General features: G+C 41.9%; 1 protein-coding gene across 2 annotated transcripts; it reads right to left on the reverse strand.

Annotated features, from left to right (window-relative positions):
- Positions 1-4454: 4454 nt before the first annotated feature.
- Positions 4455-15767, reverse strand: VNN1 (vanin 1). 2 transcript variants are annotated; one of them, XM_081187719.1, is made up of 8 exons: positions 15573-15767; positions 13854-14084; positions 13654-13784; positions 10008-10200; positions 8715-9006; positions 7298-7668; positions 5662-5832; positions 4455-4771 (listed from the first exon to the last, which is right to left on the reverse strand). In XM_081187719.1, the coding sequence occupies exons 1-8, from the start codon at positions 15750-15752 to the stop codon at positions 4646-4648; spliced, it is 1695 nt and encodes a 564-aa protein (XP_081043845.1). In that variant the 5' UTR covers positions 15753-15767; the 3' UTR covers positions 4455-4645. The 2 variants fall into 2 exon arrangements, with proteins under 2 accessions (XP_081043845.1, XP_081043846.1); XM_081187720.1 differs by lacking the exon at positions 15573-15767 and adding an exon at positions 14669-14751.

Consider the following 15767-nt stretch of genomic DNA (forward strand, 5'->3'; position numbering starts at 1 on the left):
TCAGATAGTTGTTTATTTCTTTGACATCTGATGGGAGCCGTTCCACGGGATGGGCGCCACTACTGAGAAGGCCCTCTGCCTGGTTCCCTGCAACTTCACTTCTCACAGTGAGGGAACCGCCAGAAGGCCCTCAGAGCTGGACCTCAGTGTCCGGGCTGAACAATGGGGATGGAGACTCCTTCCATGATAGAAGGATGAGGGTGGAGAATGTCTGCCTTTCAGTCTCCATTATCTTTTAAAAAATACTTTTGACTATTGGTCTCCCAAACCAAAATTTCACACCCCTGTTTATGCTTCATTACTCCCTGCCCCTCTTTAAAACAAAAACAAAAAGCTCAGCCATGGCATTTCTCCTGTTGCAAAATTCTGCCGCTTCCAACCTAGCCTCCAGTTCATGTTGTGATTGTTTTCCACCTTGCTTTCTTCTGCCACCTTCTCTTTGGACCTTCATTGCCACATCATTGTCCTTTCACTTCCACCTTATCCCCTGCTGCCGAAGCCATTCACTCTCTCATTGCTAAGACATGTAATGCCCTTCCTCAAATCGTTACTCCGGCTCCACATTCTCTTGAAGGTCCAGCACAATCCCTCTGCAATGCTCCAAGTCCCAATTGATTCTGACTCCCTCTCATCCACCAAGTCTACTTTTCCCAATGGCAAAAAAGGAAGTCACAGTGCAACTCTATGCATGTCTATATGAGACTTACTCTCACATAAATGGTTATAGGATTGCAGACTTACTCCCTGTCTCAGAGAGTCAGGAAATTAGGGGTAAAATTACAGAAATGCCCAAAATGCCTATGTAGCACTTTAACTTATGTCCCATCACCAAAATAATTATTCCTGTCTTCTTTCTGTCTTCCCTTCTGAATGGGCAATCAGGGTTGAGGTGGAAAGGTAAAGTACCCCTGTATGGTTAAGTCCAATCAAAGGCAACTATGTGGTTGCGACGCTCATCTTGTTTTTCAGGCCAAGGGAGCTGGCATTTGTCCACAGACAGCTATCCAGGTCATGTGGCCAGCATGACTAAACCGCTTCTGGTGCAACGTAACACCATGACGGAAGCCAGAGTGCACAGAAATGCCGTTTACTTTCCTGCCACAGTGGTACCTATTTATCCACTTGCACTGATGTGCTTTTAAACTGCTAGGTTGGCAGGAGCCCACCCCATCGTGCGGCAAGCCCAAGAGGCTCAGTGGTTTAAACCACAGTGCCACTCTTTACTTCACACCCCTACCAGCAGATAAGGCCCCTGTGTTGATTTCACAAACAAAGTGGGGTTTTTTTTTGGGGGGGGGAATGTATGCTGCGCTAAGTCCAATGCTAGGAGTCTTCAGCTGGTGAGGTTCTACAAAAACCACACTGTTCATCTGCCAGGGGGATTAACAGTAAAGATGGATCTGTCAATTTCAGTGTCTCAGTTTCTAATTTTTCCAATCTGAAATTCACTTCTTCACATTCCTGCAATTATTCTATTTAAAAAAAGCCATGAAAATTGTTCAGCCTTTGCAAATTCTTAAAACATTTTTGAATGTGGTTTTGACTAATACACACATTTTTTGCAAGCAATTTGTCCCAGAGAATTAACTTCCATATGTTATTTTCACCCATAACTTCACTTTTATGCACACCGCCCTCTAACATATACATTTTTGTAATTGTTGTTTGGAAAACTGCATCACAACATTTGAAAAAGCATGAATTATGAATGCCAACATTCTGCATGCCTGGAAAGGCTTGCCTAAATGTTTTTAGCAAGTGAAGACACCTCATTGATGCCAATTGGCTGGGTGTTCCGAGGCGTGGGTGATGCGGCATTAAAATATCAATTTATTACAAACGTGGAACAAGTATTATGTGGCACCTGTAACAGTACCAGATCTGCAGATTGAAGCAGTTGTGTGGGCACATTTGGGGTAGGGTAATCCTGCAAATAAATTGATTTCATCAGTTACCAAAGGTGAGCCATCTCAACAGTCCCACCACCTGTCAAGGCTCAGGGAATACTATCCCTTCCCAGGGGGCAGCCAAAAGAAAGCAGATAATGCGAAGAGTCCTTACCACATCATTTATTCAGTATTCACAGAGAGAGACAAAGGGGTGTAGTCTCTATGCCATGATGGCATTGCTCCAAGTCCCACTCCCCTACATCGTCCCTATTCTGCATCACTCCTGCATAGGCTAATCTGAGCTTTCTGCCCCTGAGCTCTTTGTTTTACCATCTGCAATACCCACCTGGTACTGGGAGTGGGGGGGGGGGTCAGGAATGCTTTTCAAGGGCACTGAGTCTGTCAGCTGTCTCTTCCCTGATGCTTCTTCTTCTTCCTGCTATTCCTCTTCCAATATTTCCCAACTTTTGCCCTCTGCAGCCTCTGAAATATGCCCCTCTGCAAACCACTGTTCTAAATCTATACTGTCCTCCTGTTGTGAGGAAGATTCAAGAGGAGGGGTGGCGTCCCCCACCATTCCCCCACTGAGGCCCAGCTCCTGACACCACCATTGCAGGTGAACCCATTGGTAGCAGTGAACTTTCTGATTTGATCTCAAAAAGGGTACAGTGGTACCTCAGGTTAAGTACTTAATTCGTTCCAGAGGTCCGTACTTAATCTGAAACTGTTCTTAACCTGAAGCACCACTTAAGCTAATGGGGCCTCCTGTTGCTGCCGCGCCACCGCCACACGATTTCTGTTCTCATCCCGAAGCAAAGTTCTTAACCTGAAGCACTGTTTCTGGGTTAGCGGAGTCTGTAACCTGAAGCCTATGTAACCCGAGGTACCACTGTATAGCCCATTTAAACCGTGTAAGAGCCCATGGAATTCAATCTTTCTCTCTCAGCTTCTCATTGCTCATTTTAAGTCCGTCTGCAGTAGTTACTCTGACTCATGAACCACCCTTGTCGAGAAAGTTAATTAACTCTTTTACAAGCACAGGGCAGACTAGCCTCTAAATATTACCAGCTTGAAAATGTTTTGCAATGCTGTGTAAGCAATTAAAAAGCATTTCATCGTTGTTGTGTTTTGATGCCCAAACCTTTCCAGGCCAAACGACACTTAACACGATGAGCTGCTCTTTGCAGTGCTAATATGGTTTGACATTCATTTCAGCATCGAAGGATTAAGAACCATTTTGAGAGCACTGCCGTCCCTGAGGCAGAAGCAGGTGCTTCTTGTTTACCCCAGCAACACCAAAAGGTTGTTAAGGGAAGATATTGACAAGAAGAAAGCAATTTGTTCCAGCCGGGGAAGAGCTATAGTAACTTATCCTTGCATTCATAATTCATTGTCACACCATATGGAACTCCTTTTGGAGCAGTGATAGGGGATATATAGATAGCATTTGATGTTGACACTCTCATTTGATACGCAAACCATTCAGAGAGCAAATATTCTTAAAAGAAGTCAGGCTTTCTCCTTCCTGTGTACGTGTTGAGTCCTTTTTGCAGCATCAGGGTGACCAGATAAAATGATTCAATAATATTTCAATACTTCCTTTTTTGGAATATTTTTTGCAGCCATTTTATAGACGGAAGTGGGTGGTGTGAAGGCAGCCTCATCATCATGTCACTGCTGACTTGAAAGGCACATAGGGCATCGGATTGTGACCCACAGCATCTGTGCACAAGTGGTTCAGACTTCCCCCAAATCTTTACACACATCTCAGATCTGCTCCAGAACCTTTGGAGCAAATCTGAGAGGAGGGGAGGGGAGACGAAAGGAAGAGGAAGCCTGATCACGTCACACTGGATGCCACCCACTGTTTTCTAGCAAGATACTTTCCCGCGTGAAACATTTGAGGCAAACACCTGTAGGGTAAATGTGGGGTTGGGGTGGGACACTTGCAATGTCCCTCTGTGTGTAAGCTACATCATTCCTTTCCATGTTAAGAGTGTAAAATCCTCGTTGCAACTGGAGAACTCTGATAAGACAGGAATCCTGATCACAGGAGGATTCTTAGCATGTTCTGCTGCCTATCATGACATTTCTCTTTTGACTTTCAGTTTAAAATCTATCCTCCATTTTGAGGAAAACAAGAGTGCCAGTTATATAACAAATCCTGTGTACACACTGTGCACATGACTTTCCCCACAGAATTCTGGGAACTGTAGTTTGCCCACCACAAAGCTATATTTCCCAGCACCCTTAACACGCTTAAAGTATACAACACCCAGACCTCTTGGAGGGAAATCATGAGCTTTAACTACATGGTGTATAAAGCCATGTTTGTCATAGTCCATGCCCTGTTGCAGCTGTGAAGTGCAGTATCACCTTAACGTCATCAAAATAAGATTGTCACAGGAGCCATTTTTTCTCCCAGAATATTCATGGTGCACATAATGTGCAGAGGCCTAGTTCTCTGATAGAAGTGAACAACCAAGGACCCCAGGGAATTTCAGGAATAAGAAAATGGAAACTCAGAAAGTGTTCCTGTTTGAAGAAGAATAAAAGATGAGTAGCTAAAATTAATTCTTTGACCTTTATTAATGCAATCTTCGAGGAACTTGTGTTCTTTGGGATTTGACGGTCAACAACTAAGCAAAATAATCTATGTGACCATCACAGCAAGCTGTAGCAGCCCAGTCATATCAGAGTCAACAAAAAGCAATTTGCGTTCTTTCACAGTTGTGAACTGTCCAGCTCAGAACATCTCAAGGAACCTCACTGAGTATGTAGGGATGTGGAGGATCCTTCTCATACCACCTGCCCCAAAGTGTCACCGTTAAGACTGGCTTCGATGTACCATTATGAGTAACCAGCTGTCCATCACTCAAAACCTAGTTGAGAACAAAAAGAGGAGGGAACATTTACAAAGTAATAGTTGCACACAATATCAATATTATAGGTTTATGCAACATAGCACTAAAGTGAACATTCTGTTAGAACAATAATTTCCCTCGCACAATGGAACATTCCCCCCCCCCCATCCCTCCTTCTGCGCACGTGTCCCTCTTAAATCTGTTCTGAAGGTTTTTCCCAACCCTACAGATCAGATTTGGGCAGCGCTTTTTTTCTTTAAAAAAATGTTTAGGGGTACTCTCATTTTGACAAAAAATAAATAAATCACCATTTCATAGTTCAAATCGGGAAAAATAAATACAGTAAATGGACAAAAGTACAAAGATTCACAAAATGTTCAGGGGTATGCATACCCCTGCATCCCCCCCAGAAAGAAGCACTGGATTTGGAGATGGCGCAGGGTGTGTGCTGGAGGGGAAGAGAAGGAAATTCTGTTTGTGCTGGTGCTTCGCTTTGCACTAGTGGAACCATATAGGCAAATATGTATAGAAATCCATTCAGAAAAGTGAATTATCATAGAAGGGATGGAGAGATCTGTTTCTCCTCTACCAAGCCAATTGGTAGAAGACAATTTTTAGTAGGCCAGTAAAAATAATAATCATCCATGCTGGTAAATTTCCTGGCCTAATAACCAAGGCCGTATTCAACAGTCTGTGCGGCCCCCATAGATTTCCCTGTACAGCTGAAGGCACAAGAGAGGTAGCATGATTTCTTTCAGAAGCCCACTGTTATCCTGAAAAGGCTACTGAGCCATCTGAACTTTGCTTATGATAATGTCCTTAAAGGAATTTGTCTCCATTCTGATACCATACAGCCACAGTTTTTTTCCATCTCAGCCAGAAAACATTTGCTAGAAGCACCGCCCTACCTGAAATTCTCCAGGCGCCAACTGAACTCCACTGAGCAGGACTTCTGGGAAGACATAGCTAGTGCTAAATGTGCCACTGAGAGAAAAGAAATCAAAGCGGGTATGAGCAGTTGTCACAGGCTGGCCACAGGTCTGTTGGTCTGCGCTTGCACACTTCAGCAATGTACATATCTAAAAAGAAAAAGAGCAATGCATTGGGAGAGCGCTCAGAATAAATATAAATTTTACTGCTGCTGTACCATCACAACCATGGTGCTGGTTTAAAATACAACCAAGTTGGTTACAGTATAAGAACAATAAGAACTGTTGCAGTACTAATACAGTATTATATGAGCTATATACCCTTTATATACCCAGGTGATCACCGCACTTTGCAGGTGAGGCCTTCCGCAGATACCATCTCATCAGGAAGTCCGTTCTGCACCATGTAGGACTCAGGCCTTTAGTATTCTTGCACTTAATAATTTGGAATCCCCTCCCCTTCAACAATAGACAGGCTCCATCTCTGTTGTCTTTTTGGCACCAATGGAAGACCTTCTTCCTCCAACAAGCATTTTAAGTAGAGATCTTTCCCAGTCCATATCTGTGTTGGAATTGTTTTTAAATATGCTTTATTATCAATTGTGGTTTGCTGCCCTGGACTCCTTTGGGAGGGAGGGCAGGCTATAAATTGAATATAAATAAATAAATAACCTGCCCAACTGCTCACTCAGTTGATTCAAGAAGTTTCCTTGATGGTGTTAGCTGCAACAAGAACACCCTACAAATGTCAAATGTAAGAAGTCAAAAGCCAACATTGATTTCTTACATTTGACAGCCCTCACCTAGTTTCCAGTGTACTTCCACACACAACTACAGGCACATTGGTCTCCAGAATTATGAAACAGGTGCATATCTCATTACTCCAAAACTAAAAAACTAAACATACCAAATGAAATTACAGTCTTAATTATCAGTGACAGCGTTCCATGGGGCTAGAAGGCCATATTTAGACTGCAGCCCTGTGCACACTAACTTTGGAGTAAGCCTCACTGAACTCATTAGAACTTTGTTCCAAGTTCACCTAGCTACAAGTTACTAAGTTACTAAGACTTTGGAATTAGGTTTTCTTCTTTCCTTTATTCTGGGCACGAGCCACCCAAGAAGGAAGCACATATTTTTGTTGTTTTGTTGTCCTCTGTCTTGGGAAGCAATGGAATTCCAGTAATTTAAACTGGAAAATTAAATTCAACTCTCCAGCTGAAATTTGTAGGAAATTACAGTGGTACCTCAGGTTACATACACTTCAGGTTACATATACTTCAGGTTACAGACTCCACTAACCCAGAAACAGTGCTTCAGGTTAAGAACTTTGCTTCAGGATGAGAACAGAAATTGTGCTCCAGTGGCGCAGCAGCAGCAGGAGGCCCCATTAGCTAAAGTGGTGCTTCAGGTTAAGAACAGTTTCAGGTTAATTAAGTACTTAACCTGAGGTACCACTGTATATTAAAAGTGCTTAACTTGAACCAGATCACGTCCTATGTTTCTATGGCAATATACGGCAATATATCTAGAACTTCCTCCTCTCTCCCCTCTCTCCGATGATGAATAAAAATGAGATCCCACCTTCCCTCATAAGAAGAAGATAAAAAGAGACCTGTAAGTAGTAATTTCCTTCGACCTCATGAAGGCCGTCAAATGCACCTAGCACATACACTTCATTTTCTTGCTTTTCTGTCATTTTGTAGCTCAAATGGCAGCAGAGAGCTCCCTGGCAGACGGTAAGATTGCCAGCTTCTTTGGCGAGTTCAGAGAAAGTGTATTCATCAAAGAAAATCAATCCTGTGAAATCACCATCTTTGGGGACCGGTTTGATAGTTGTGGCATATGAGCTCCAGTTCACAGGGGCAGGATGGGTAGGAGAAAGAGAAGGATGGGAATCGAGCTCTGCAACCAGAAGATGCCCCTTCTCTGATTCTGCATCATAATGATATGCTCGGGATCCATCCGGAGCATAGATGCCACTGCCTAAGAATGACACAAAACAGAAAGACAGAAGCAGCTGCTTCATATTGCCCGTCCTGTCATAACCGCAGACAGCACCCATTTAAGTTGACCAACACATACTCTCACACACCCAAAACCCACATGCTGTACTCCTTTCAATCTGGGTGTGATGATTATCACTTTGTCAGGCAGGGGGAACGCTGAGACGAATATCCTCATTCCCAGACTTAGGATGAAACAAATTCCTTGGTCCAGACTCAGCCCAGTGAAGAAACAAAAATTAAAGCCTCCAGGTGGCATCGCTGACAACCTGATCAAGCAGAAGTTCTGCTACAGCTGGGGCCCAGAGGCTCCTTATAGCGACTAAAGGCCAAATCAGAGGCAAAAATTGTCTGCCTTTGTTTAAAAGAGAGCCAACTACAGCCCAGTCTTTGCCACCAGAAGTCCTATGAACTTTTCGAAACCTATTTTTGGAAAGGGCATACTAAGTACACCTCCAATTGTTCTTTTTATTGTGTATTCATAATGATTTGTGTTCATGGTGGTATCATGATAATATATCATGATAATGGAATATTAATTAATTATTATTAATTATTATTATTATTATTATTATTATTATTATTATTATTATTATTATTTATACCCTGCCCATCTGGCTGGGTTTCCCCAGCCACTCTGGGCGGCTTCCAACAAAAGATTTAAAATACATTAAAAGTACTGTTGGCATCTACTTCATTTCCAATCAGTGCATGCCCTTCTGTAATCCTGCAACTTTTTATGCCGCAAAAGTTCCAGTTTATTTTTTTTGTCCCCATTTTGTTATGCTACAGTGCAAGTGATGCAGTAACATTGGGGAAGCACCATCTAATAAAGCAGAATGATTTCTGGACAGCCCAGTAAAACTCCACCATGAATGCTTTATTATTGCATCAGTGTGACCTTGCAGAATGCACCCTCAAAAAACAAAAACAAAGACATCCATCTGGAGGGGTCCTAAGAAGGGAGAGGCCAGCTAACTAGTGTATATCTAGTTATACATAATCTTATTGAAAACTGTATATTACCTGTCATCTTCAAGCTAGGGCTATGGGTATTAGATGCCAGGACATTGACACGCATGCCCATAGCCCATGCTGAATGGAATTCAATGGCAGTCAGATGTGGGAGAACGTTCATCCAAGCTGTTGGGAAGAGGATGGTGTCCACCTGCAACTTGCTCACCAGGGTCACCGCAGGGTCATGGAACAGAATATCAAAGCAGGTGAAAAGACCAAATTTCCCAAAGGCAGTATTGAAGGTCACCAATTCAGGCTCTGGGGGGGAATCAAACTGGCGTTCCGACATAAAGAGATTGAACTGTGGAAAGAGAACACCTTTTTTTTTAAAAAAACCACAAAACCACCACCCACACACCATTAAGGTACTTGGGTATATTAAAAAGAAACTATTGTACTTAAAAGTGACCTACAAAGTGTACTGCAAGTTATTTAATTTTCATTTAAATTAATGAAAAGCTAAATAAGGAAGAATGGATACCAAAACTTATGGAATAGGCAGAAATGGCAAACTTACCAGAAGAATAAGAAATCAAGATAATAAACTTTTTATAGAAGAATGGAAATGGTATATTGAAAATTGACAGATAAATTGTGAACAGGTAAACACATTGGCAGGATTGTTGTAATAACCTGCAGTTTTATAAGAGTATATATTTAAAGTAGATGGATAAATGAGCAAATTAAGTTAATTTGGATATGCAGAAGACATAAAAAATCAATATAAGGAACCGCAGAAAGAGAGGGAAGGAAGTCAAATTTTGAAATGTTAAAATGAAATTAAAATTAGTGAAATGTATAAACCTGAAAGGCATATTTTATTTTATTTTTAAAAAAGCTAAATAACATTCTTTTTAAAACTTTTTTTAAAAGGTTTTATTTTTGTTTCAATTGAACCACCTTTCGGGGTTGTTCTTTCTATGCCAATGCCATCAGTGTGTTCTTATACTATTGTGTAGTCTGTGCATAAATTGTTAATAAAAATAGGATCATTATTATGTATTCAATGTATTAGTTGCTTCCCACATGGGAGCCTCTAAATGACTTGCAAAATCACAAGAGAATAACCCATAACAGAAAAATGAATAATAGGTTGTGTACAGTCAAAGGAATACAATGGCCCATAAAATGAACAGAATAAAACAGCAGCAGAAGACATCTTCAATAGACAGCAAAATGTGGCATGCATCCTACATTCTCTTGCCTTTTCTTCCCACTTCATAAAACAATTCCACCCTATACAATATTATAACTGGGGGATGGGTGGGGGCCAATGATACCCAGTTTGTAAAAATGAATTACCTTGTGGTAACGTGCCACGAGTTTTCCATTCGAGTCCATGACAATATTGGTGTTGTACTGATAGTGACCATCACTAGGGCATTTGGCGTCTGTGTGATTGCATGGTTTCTTATCTCCCATGTTGGCAACCAGATAGATAGAGTTGTGCCTCGCCAGGCAACTCAACCTTTCTTGCACTGGGGCAGGTCCAAATCTAAGCGGAGAAAAGCAGAGAAATGAAGGACTCGGAGGAAGAGAGATCCGTTGGTAGGCCACCTAGTTGAATCTCCTGAACGGAGGGGCAACACGCTAACATTCATAGCAGAGTAGCCCCATGTTCCTCCAGACTGTAAGAAATAAAGGGCCCCTTCAGATTTCCATTTTATTACACTTTCAGGATGATTTGTGCTAAGGATGACATCAGGGCAGTTATATGCCATCCTGCTTTCAATATTGTTTAAACCTGCAAAAGTTTCAGGGCTGTTTGGACGTCCCATAGCTTCTAACTGAAATCCCACATCCTTTTACACAAATGTTCCAGTTTTTGTGTTTTTGTTTTGGTCCCACTTTTGTTGCATCATCGTGCAAGGGTGTCCCTCCCCCCCAACAGCACTAATGCAGTGACATCGAGGAAGCACTGCAGAACAGCCAATAAAGCGGAACAATGTGTGGGTCGTCCCCTAACCCACCACTAATGAAGTATTACTGCATCAGTGACATGTTGCAAAATACCCATCTGGAGGGGCCCTAAATAGATAGAAGGTAGAAAACATATTCTGGGCCACACTAGACCTTACATAGAGATAAATGTTGCCCAAATTTTTCAAAATGAAACACAGCCACTGGAAGACATCAGTTAGAGGAATGGGGATGTTTGTTCTCCAGCCATTTATCCATTCAAAGTTACCTTATCTGAGCTGTTATTTTTCTATCTGTGGGTAAAAGATATGTATACAGGCAACAATTCACAGAGGGATTGCGTTCTGAGGCACCGCACGCATTGGCGGGACTTGCGTAAAACCAGCTCACCCCTTTCTGCCGTACTCCCCACTGCCCCCTTCAAATGTCAAAAACACCATGTGCATCAGTCGATGCATGTGCTTTGAATGTGTGCAAATGGGGAGTTGTCTGTCCCAGTAGCTTTCCCCCTGTGGTTAGAAAAATAGCTTGGGGAAGGTGGGGAATTAAGTGGACCTCCCAACACTGCTCCTGTATCCAAGCTGGCAACATCTTGTTGCTGTTCTTCCTTAAAGGCATTGCAGCATCCTTACCTTCTATGTAGCATTTAATATGACCCTCAAAAGTTTCAAGTAAATGGGACAAAACAACATGTTGCACATCAACATATATAACTGCAGCACAACAGCTTTTTCTCTTTTCTTAAAAAGTTGATTCCACAGTGGGTGGCTGAGAACTGGGGTGGAGTGGGGTGGTGGAGCTTAACCTCATTCTCCACTCCAAATTCCTTCCACCATCACCCTGCCAGCACTTTGCAATATAAGCAAAATCTGTCTGTTAAGTTTCCCATTCTGTTCTGCATTTATGTAGCATAACCACCCATTCAGGGTTATGTGATATAAAAATAAATAAATAACTCATCTCAAGCATCACACGTCACTGTGGATGGTTTCAGAAGCTAGTTTATTTTATTTTATTTTATTTTAAACCCAACATTCTGACATTATGAAGCCAAATACTGTACAATTACATTCCACAACCAACTAACATTTCTAAAGTGTTTATTAATAAATAAAAAAATACACACAGAAAGCAGGGAAGTGGTACTCTTCCCAGTTGGTTTCCATCACAGCCTCCAAGTGCAATCTTTCTCGCTATCTTTTATGCCAGTTAGTACATTCCTGCTTAAGTGAACATAGCTTCCTCTAAAAGCCTTCCCACACAAAATATTTATTTTTCAACTCATTTCCTGCTCAGCTGCTTATGATATCCATCACAAAATGTTTTTTTAAATGAAAGCGCCCTCTCTTTTGTTCTGTTGCTTCTGGCCCTCAGAAGTGTGCAGTTGGAAGCTGTGATTGAAGCTGTAGGTTTTCCACAGCCAAGAAGTAAATATTGGCATATTATTTGTAAAGCGTGTATGTTTGGGTGTATGGGGTGTTAGGGGAGAGGTAATGGGGAACACCTCATACTCCTTCTGTCTGGCAAGGGCTCTCCATTGCTTCAGACAAGAGTCCTTCCTAGCCATAGCTGCAGATGCTGAGGATTGCACCTGCAATCTTCTGCATGCAAAGTGAAAAACCACCAATGCTCTGCCACTGAGCTCTTCCTTAATAGCTTCCTTCTGACCTATCAAAATGGCAGCCCATACTTGCTCTTGCTTTTCCATTTCCTCACCCTCCTTTCCTAAGTGCTCTAGGAAGTATGGTCTGGTCATTCTAACCACAAACACCATCAAAACAAGGGAACAAATCACTGTGGTGTCATGGTTAGAGTATTGAATGTAGATAGAAGGGACCCAAATTCAAATAATAATTTATTATTTCTACCCCGCCCATCTGGCTGGGTTTCCCCAGCCACTCTGGGAGGCTCCCAACAGAATATTTAAAACATGATAAAACATCAAACATTAAAAACTTCCCTAAACAGGGCTGCCTTCAGATGTTTTCTAAAATTCAGATAGTTGTTTATTTCCTTGACATCTCATGGGAAGGCATTCCACAGGGCGGGCGCCACTACCAAGAAGGCCCTCTGCCTGGTTCCCTGTAGCTTCACTTCTCGCAGGGAGGGAACCACCAGAAGGCCTTCGGCGCTGGACCTCAGTGTCCAGATAGAATGATGGGGTGGAGATGCTCCTTCAGGTATACTGGGCCGAGGCTGTTTAGGGCTTTAAAGGTCAGCACCAACACTTTGAATTGTGCTTGGAAACGTACTAGGACTATGCAGAACTGGCAAAACTGACATATAAGCTATGAGACAAGGATAACTGTGACTTTAAAGATGAATGGAAACCCTTTACAAAGTATTTGAAAATGCAACAAAGTGAACTGGACTCCTTGGCAGGTTTTGAATAAACATTCACAAACTTTTTATTGATAATGATCAGCTAAATAGTTTGAGGATCTATACAACTTTGTAACATGCAGAAAACAGCAGTCTCAGAGAAACCAAAGACTGGAACTGAGGGAAGGAGGAAAGGGGGAGGGAAAAAGAGGGAGAAAAATGGGGGGGCAAGGGTGATATATTTTTGGATAATACGTTTTGTTTTAATTTTGAATATTTGTTTTTAAAAAAATAGATAAAATAAAGGTCAGCACCAACACTTCAAATTGTGCTTGGAAATGTACCAGGAGCCAGTGTAGGTCTTTCAGGACTTACTTGTTTAGTGACATAGCTTACGGGCTAAGCTTGAAACAGTCACCATTTCCCAGTCTAATCTACTATACAGGGTTTTTGGAGTCCTGATTTTGATCCTCTGCCTGCCCATCAGCCATCTAGATTGTGCAGTCCATAAATGTGACTTCCCAGCAGTTACCAGGTGCTTTGGAGAAACCTCTCTTTCTCCAAAACACCTTTATTTGAAGCTGTACATACATTACAACACCGACCACAAGGATGGAAGAAGCCACCATACTGAAGTGCCTTTATAGGGTGTTTTTTCATTTTGTTTTTTAAGGCTGCGTATGAAACCAACAAAATCCGAACACACCTTTTTGGGTCCGTACATGGAATCCAGTCGACCTGCGGATCAGGAATGTTTTCAAGGTAGGGATAAAGTGTTTCTCTTGTGAATCTGAAACCATATATGGCATCTTCAGGAGTCACAATGATGTGTCCACCCTGTCAAAAGAAACGGTGCTGATGATCTCTCCACCACAGGATAAACCAAGTCACTTTATCAAATAGTACCTGCTTTGCGGCCAGTTTGATGGCCTCTTCCAAGACGTCCATGTTCCTGTTCATCAGTTTTAATGCCTCTTCAGAAGAAACAGGCTTTGGGGTGGGCTTTGCCAGTACGACTGAGTGCTCGTATACTGCTGCAATGTATTTGTCCAAGGCCGAGGCCCCTGGGTCCAGCAGGAGGAGATAAACAAAAACATGCCATGGGGATGGGAAAGAAATCATTGCTGGGCTCGTCTGCTGCAAAGAGGAAAAAAGTTCCAATAAGGCTAAGAAAAGAGAGGGAAAGGGATGGCAAAGTCCACACTTGTATCAGCTGACTTGTATCACATGACTATCATGTGGATTATTTCATCCCTTTCTGGACTCTGGCCAGTTATTTCTTTCTGGACTCTGGACAGTTATTTTGAAACTAAGAGTGTTTCACAAGATCAGCATTAAAGAAATTGACAGTTGTACTTTTAATCCTTTTTATGCACCATATATCGCCCCTTTGTTTTAGTCCGAAATGGAAACTGCTTAGATGAATCAAGCAGTTTATAAATTTTGTTCTTTTTTTAAGGAAAATCTGTACACATGGGCTTTCTTCTGCCCTGAGTAAACATGCATAGTGTTGTGCTTTTAGCCTTATTTCTCTTTAAGAACAGCAACAAATATATTCGACACTTTCCTCTAAACATGCTTCTGTAATAACTAGAGACTCTGAAAAACAGGTTTTCTTAAAAATGGTAACCTCCTGTTATAATCTTAAATACTCTTTCCTACATTCCTTATTTTATGGTTCTATGAAGAATAATCTAACACATTAAAAATATTAACTTTACCTGAATGTGCCATATGAAGAAACAGCTTAAACAGTTTCCAGTGTTTAAGTAGTCCATATGAAAGCTGTCAGAGCAAATGTATGTAACCTGACACAGCAGCAACCAAGGTGCTGCTTATATAAGGAAGCTGGGATTAACCCTTTAGCTGCTATCTAGCATTCTAACGAAGTGATCCTTGAAATATTCCATAGCAAAAAATACCCTGTTTTCACTTCCTTTTATAGTCTTTCCTGTGTTTTTCCTCTCCTGTAGATTGCTACAAGAAAGGTCTAATTAAAACAACCTCACAAGTCCCATAGGAAAATATACCTTTACCTTGCTTATTCCTGCCAACCTAGCAGTTCGAAAGCATGTCAAAGTGCAAGCAGATAAATAGGTACCGCTCCAGCAGGAAGGTAAATGGCGTTTCCATGTGCTGCTCTGGTTCACCAGAAGCGGCTTAGTCATGCTGGCCACATGACCCAGAAGCTGTATAGAGCCTATAGAGCGAGATGAGCGCCGCAACCCGAGTCAGTAACGACTGAACCTAATGGTCAGGGGCCCCTTTACCTTTACCTTACTTATAGGGTTAATACCTATGGATTTCAGGAGTCCCCCCCCCCTTTCCATTTATCCAGCACCATCTGAATTCTTTCTTTTTATTGAAGTGGGGAAATTTTGTTTAAATTCCTCTCTTCATATCACCATGAAGGTGATTTCCTAGTAGCCACAATGTCCTTTTTCAAAGGGCACTACCACTGAGGAAAATACAATACTTTGTAGAAGCAATGTTACAAATTGTCATCAACAGTACCACAGGCAAGGCCCATCAAGAACATGAAGATATCACAGGCTGTCAGAGGTTAAAAGTATTGATCATTCAAGTGCTGATCACAGCTCACAATCAATCAGCAGCTCTCCAAACCTGCAGGTGAGAGAATATACAGACATCAGATGGATTGTTGTTGTTGTTTAGTCGTTTAGTCGTGTCCGACTCTTCGTGACTCAATGGACCAGAACACGCCAGGCACCATATGCCTGTTGTCTTTGTCCATGGAGTTTTCTTGGCAGGGATACTGGAGTGGCTTGCCGGTTCCTGCTCCATTCAGATGGATTAGAA

The sequence above is a fragment of the Podarcis bocagei genome (assembly GCF_964188305.1).
Source record: "Podarcis bocagei genome assembly, chromosome: 3".
Lineage (NCBI taxonomy): Eukaryota > Metazoa > Chordata > Lepidosauria > Squamata > Lacertidae > Podarcis > Podarcis bocagei.

Excerpts from the sequence above, each read along its gene's own strand:
- VNN1 (XM_081187719.1), bottom strand. The coding sequence starts at position 15,752 with ATGGAGCAGGAACCGGCAAGCCACTCCAGTATCCCTGCCAAGAAAACT. Across the intron at positions 10,201-13,653 it reads CCATGTACGGACCCAAAAAG|ATTTGGACCTGCCCCAGTGC; the intron begins GTGTGTTCGGAT and ends TTCTCCGCTTAG. Across the intron at positions 7,669-8,714 it reads CCCTAGCTTGAAGATGACAG|GCAGTGGCATCTATGCTCCG; the intron begins GTAATATACAGT and ends TGTCATTCTTAG.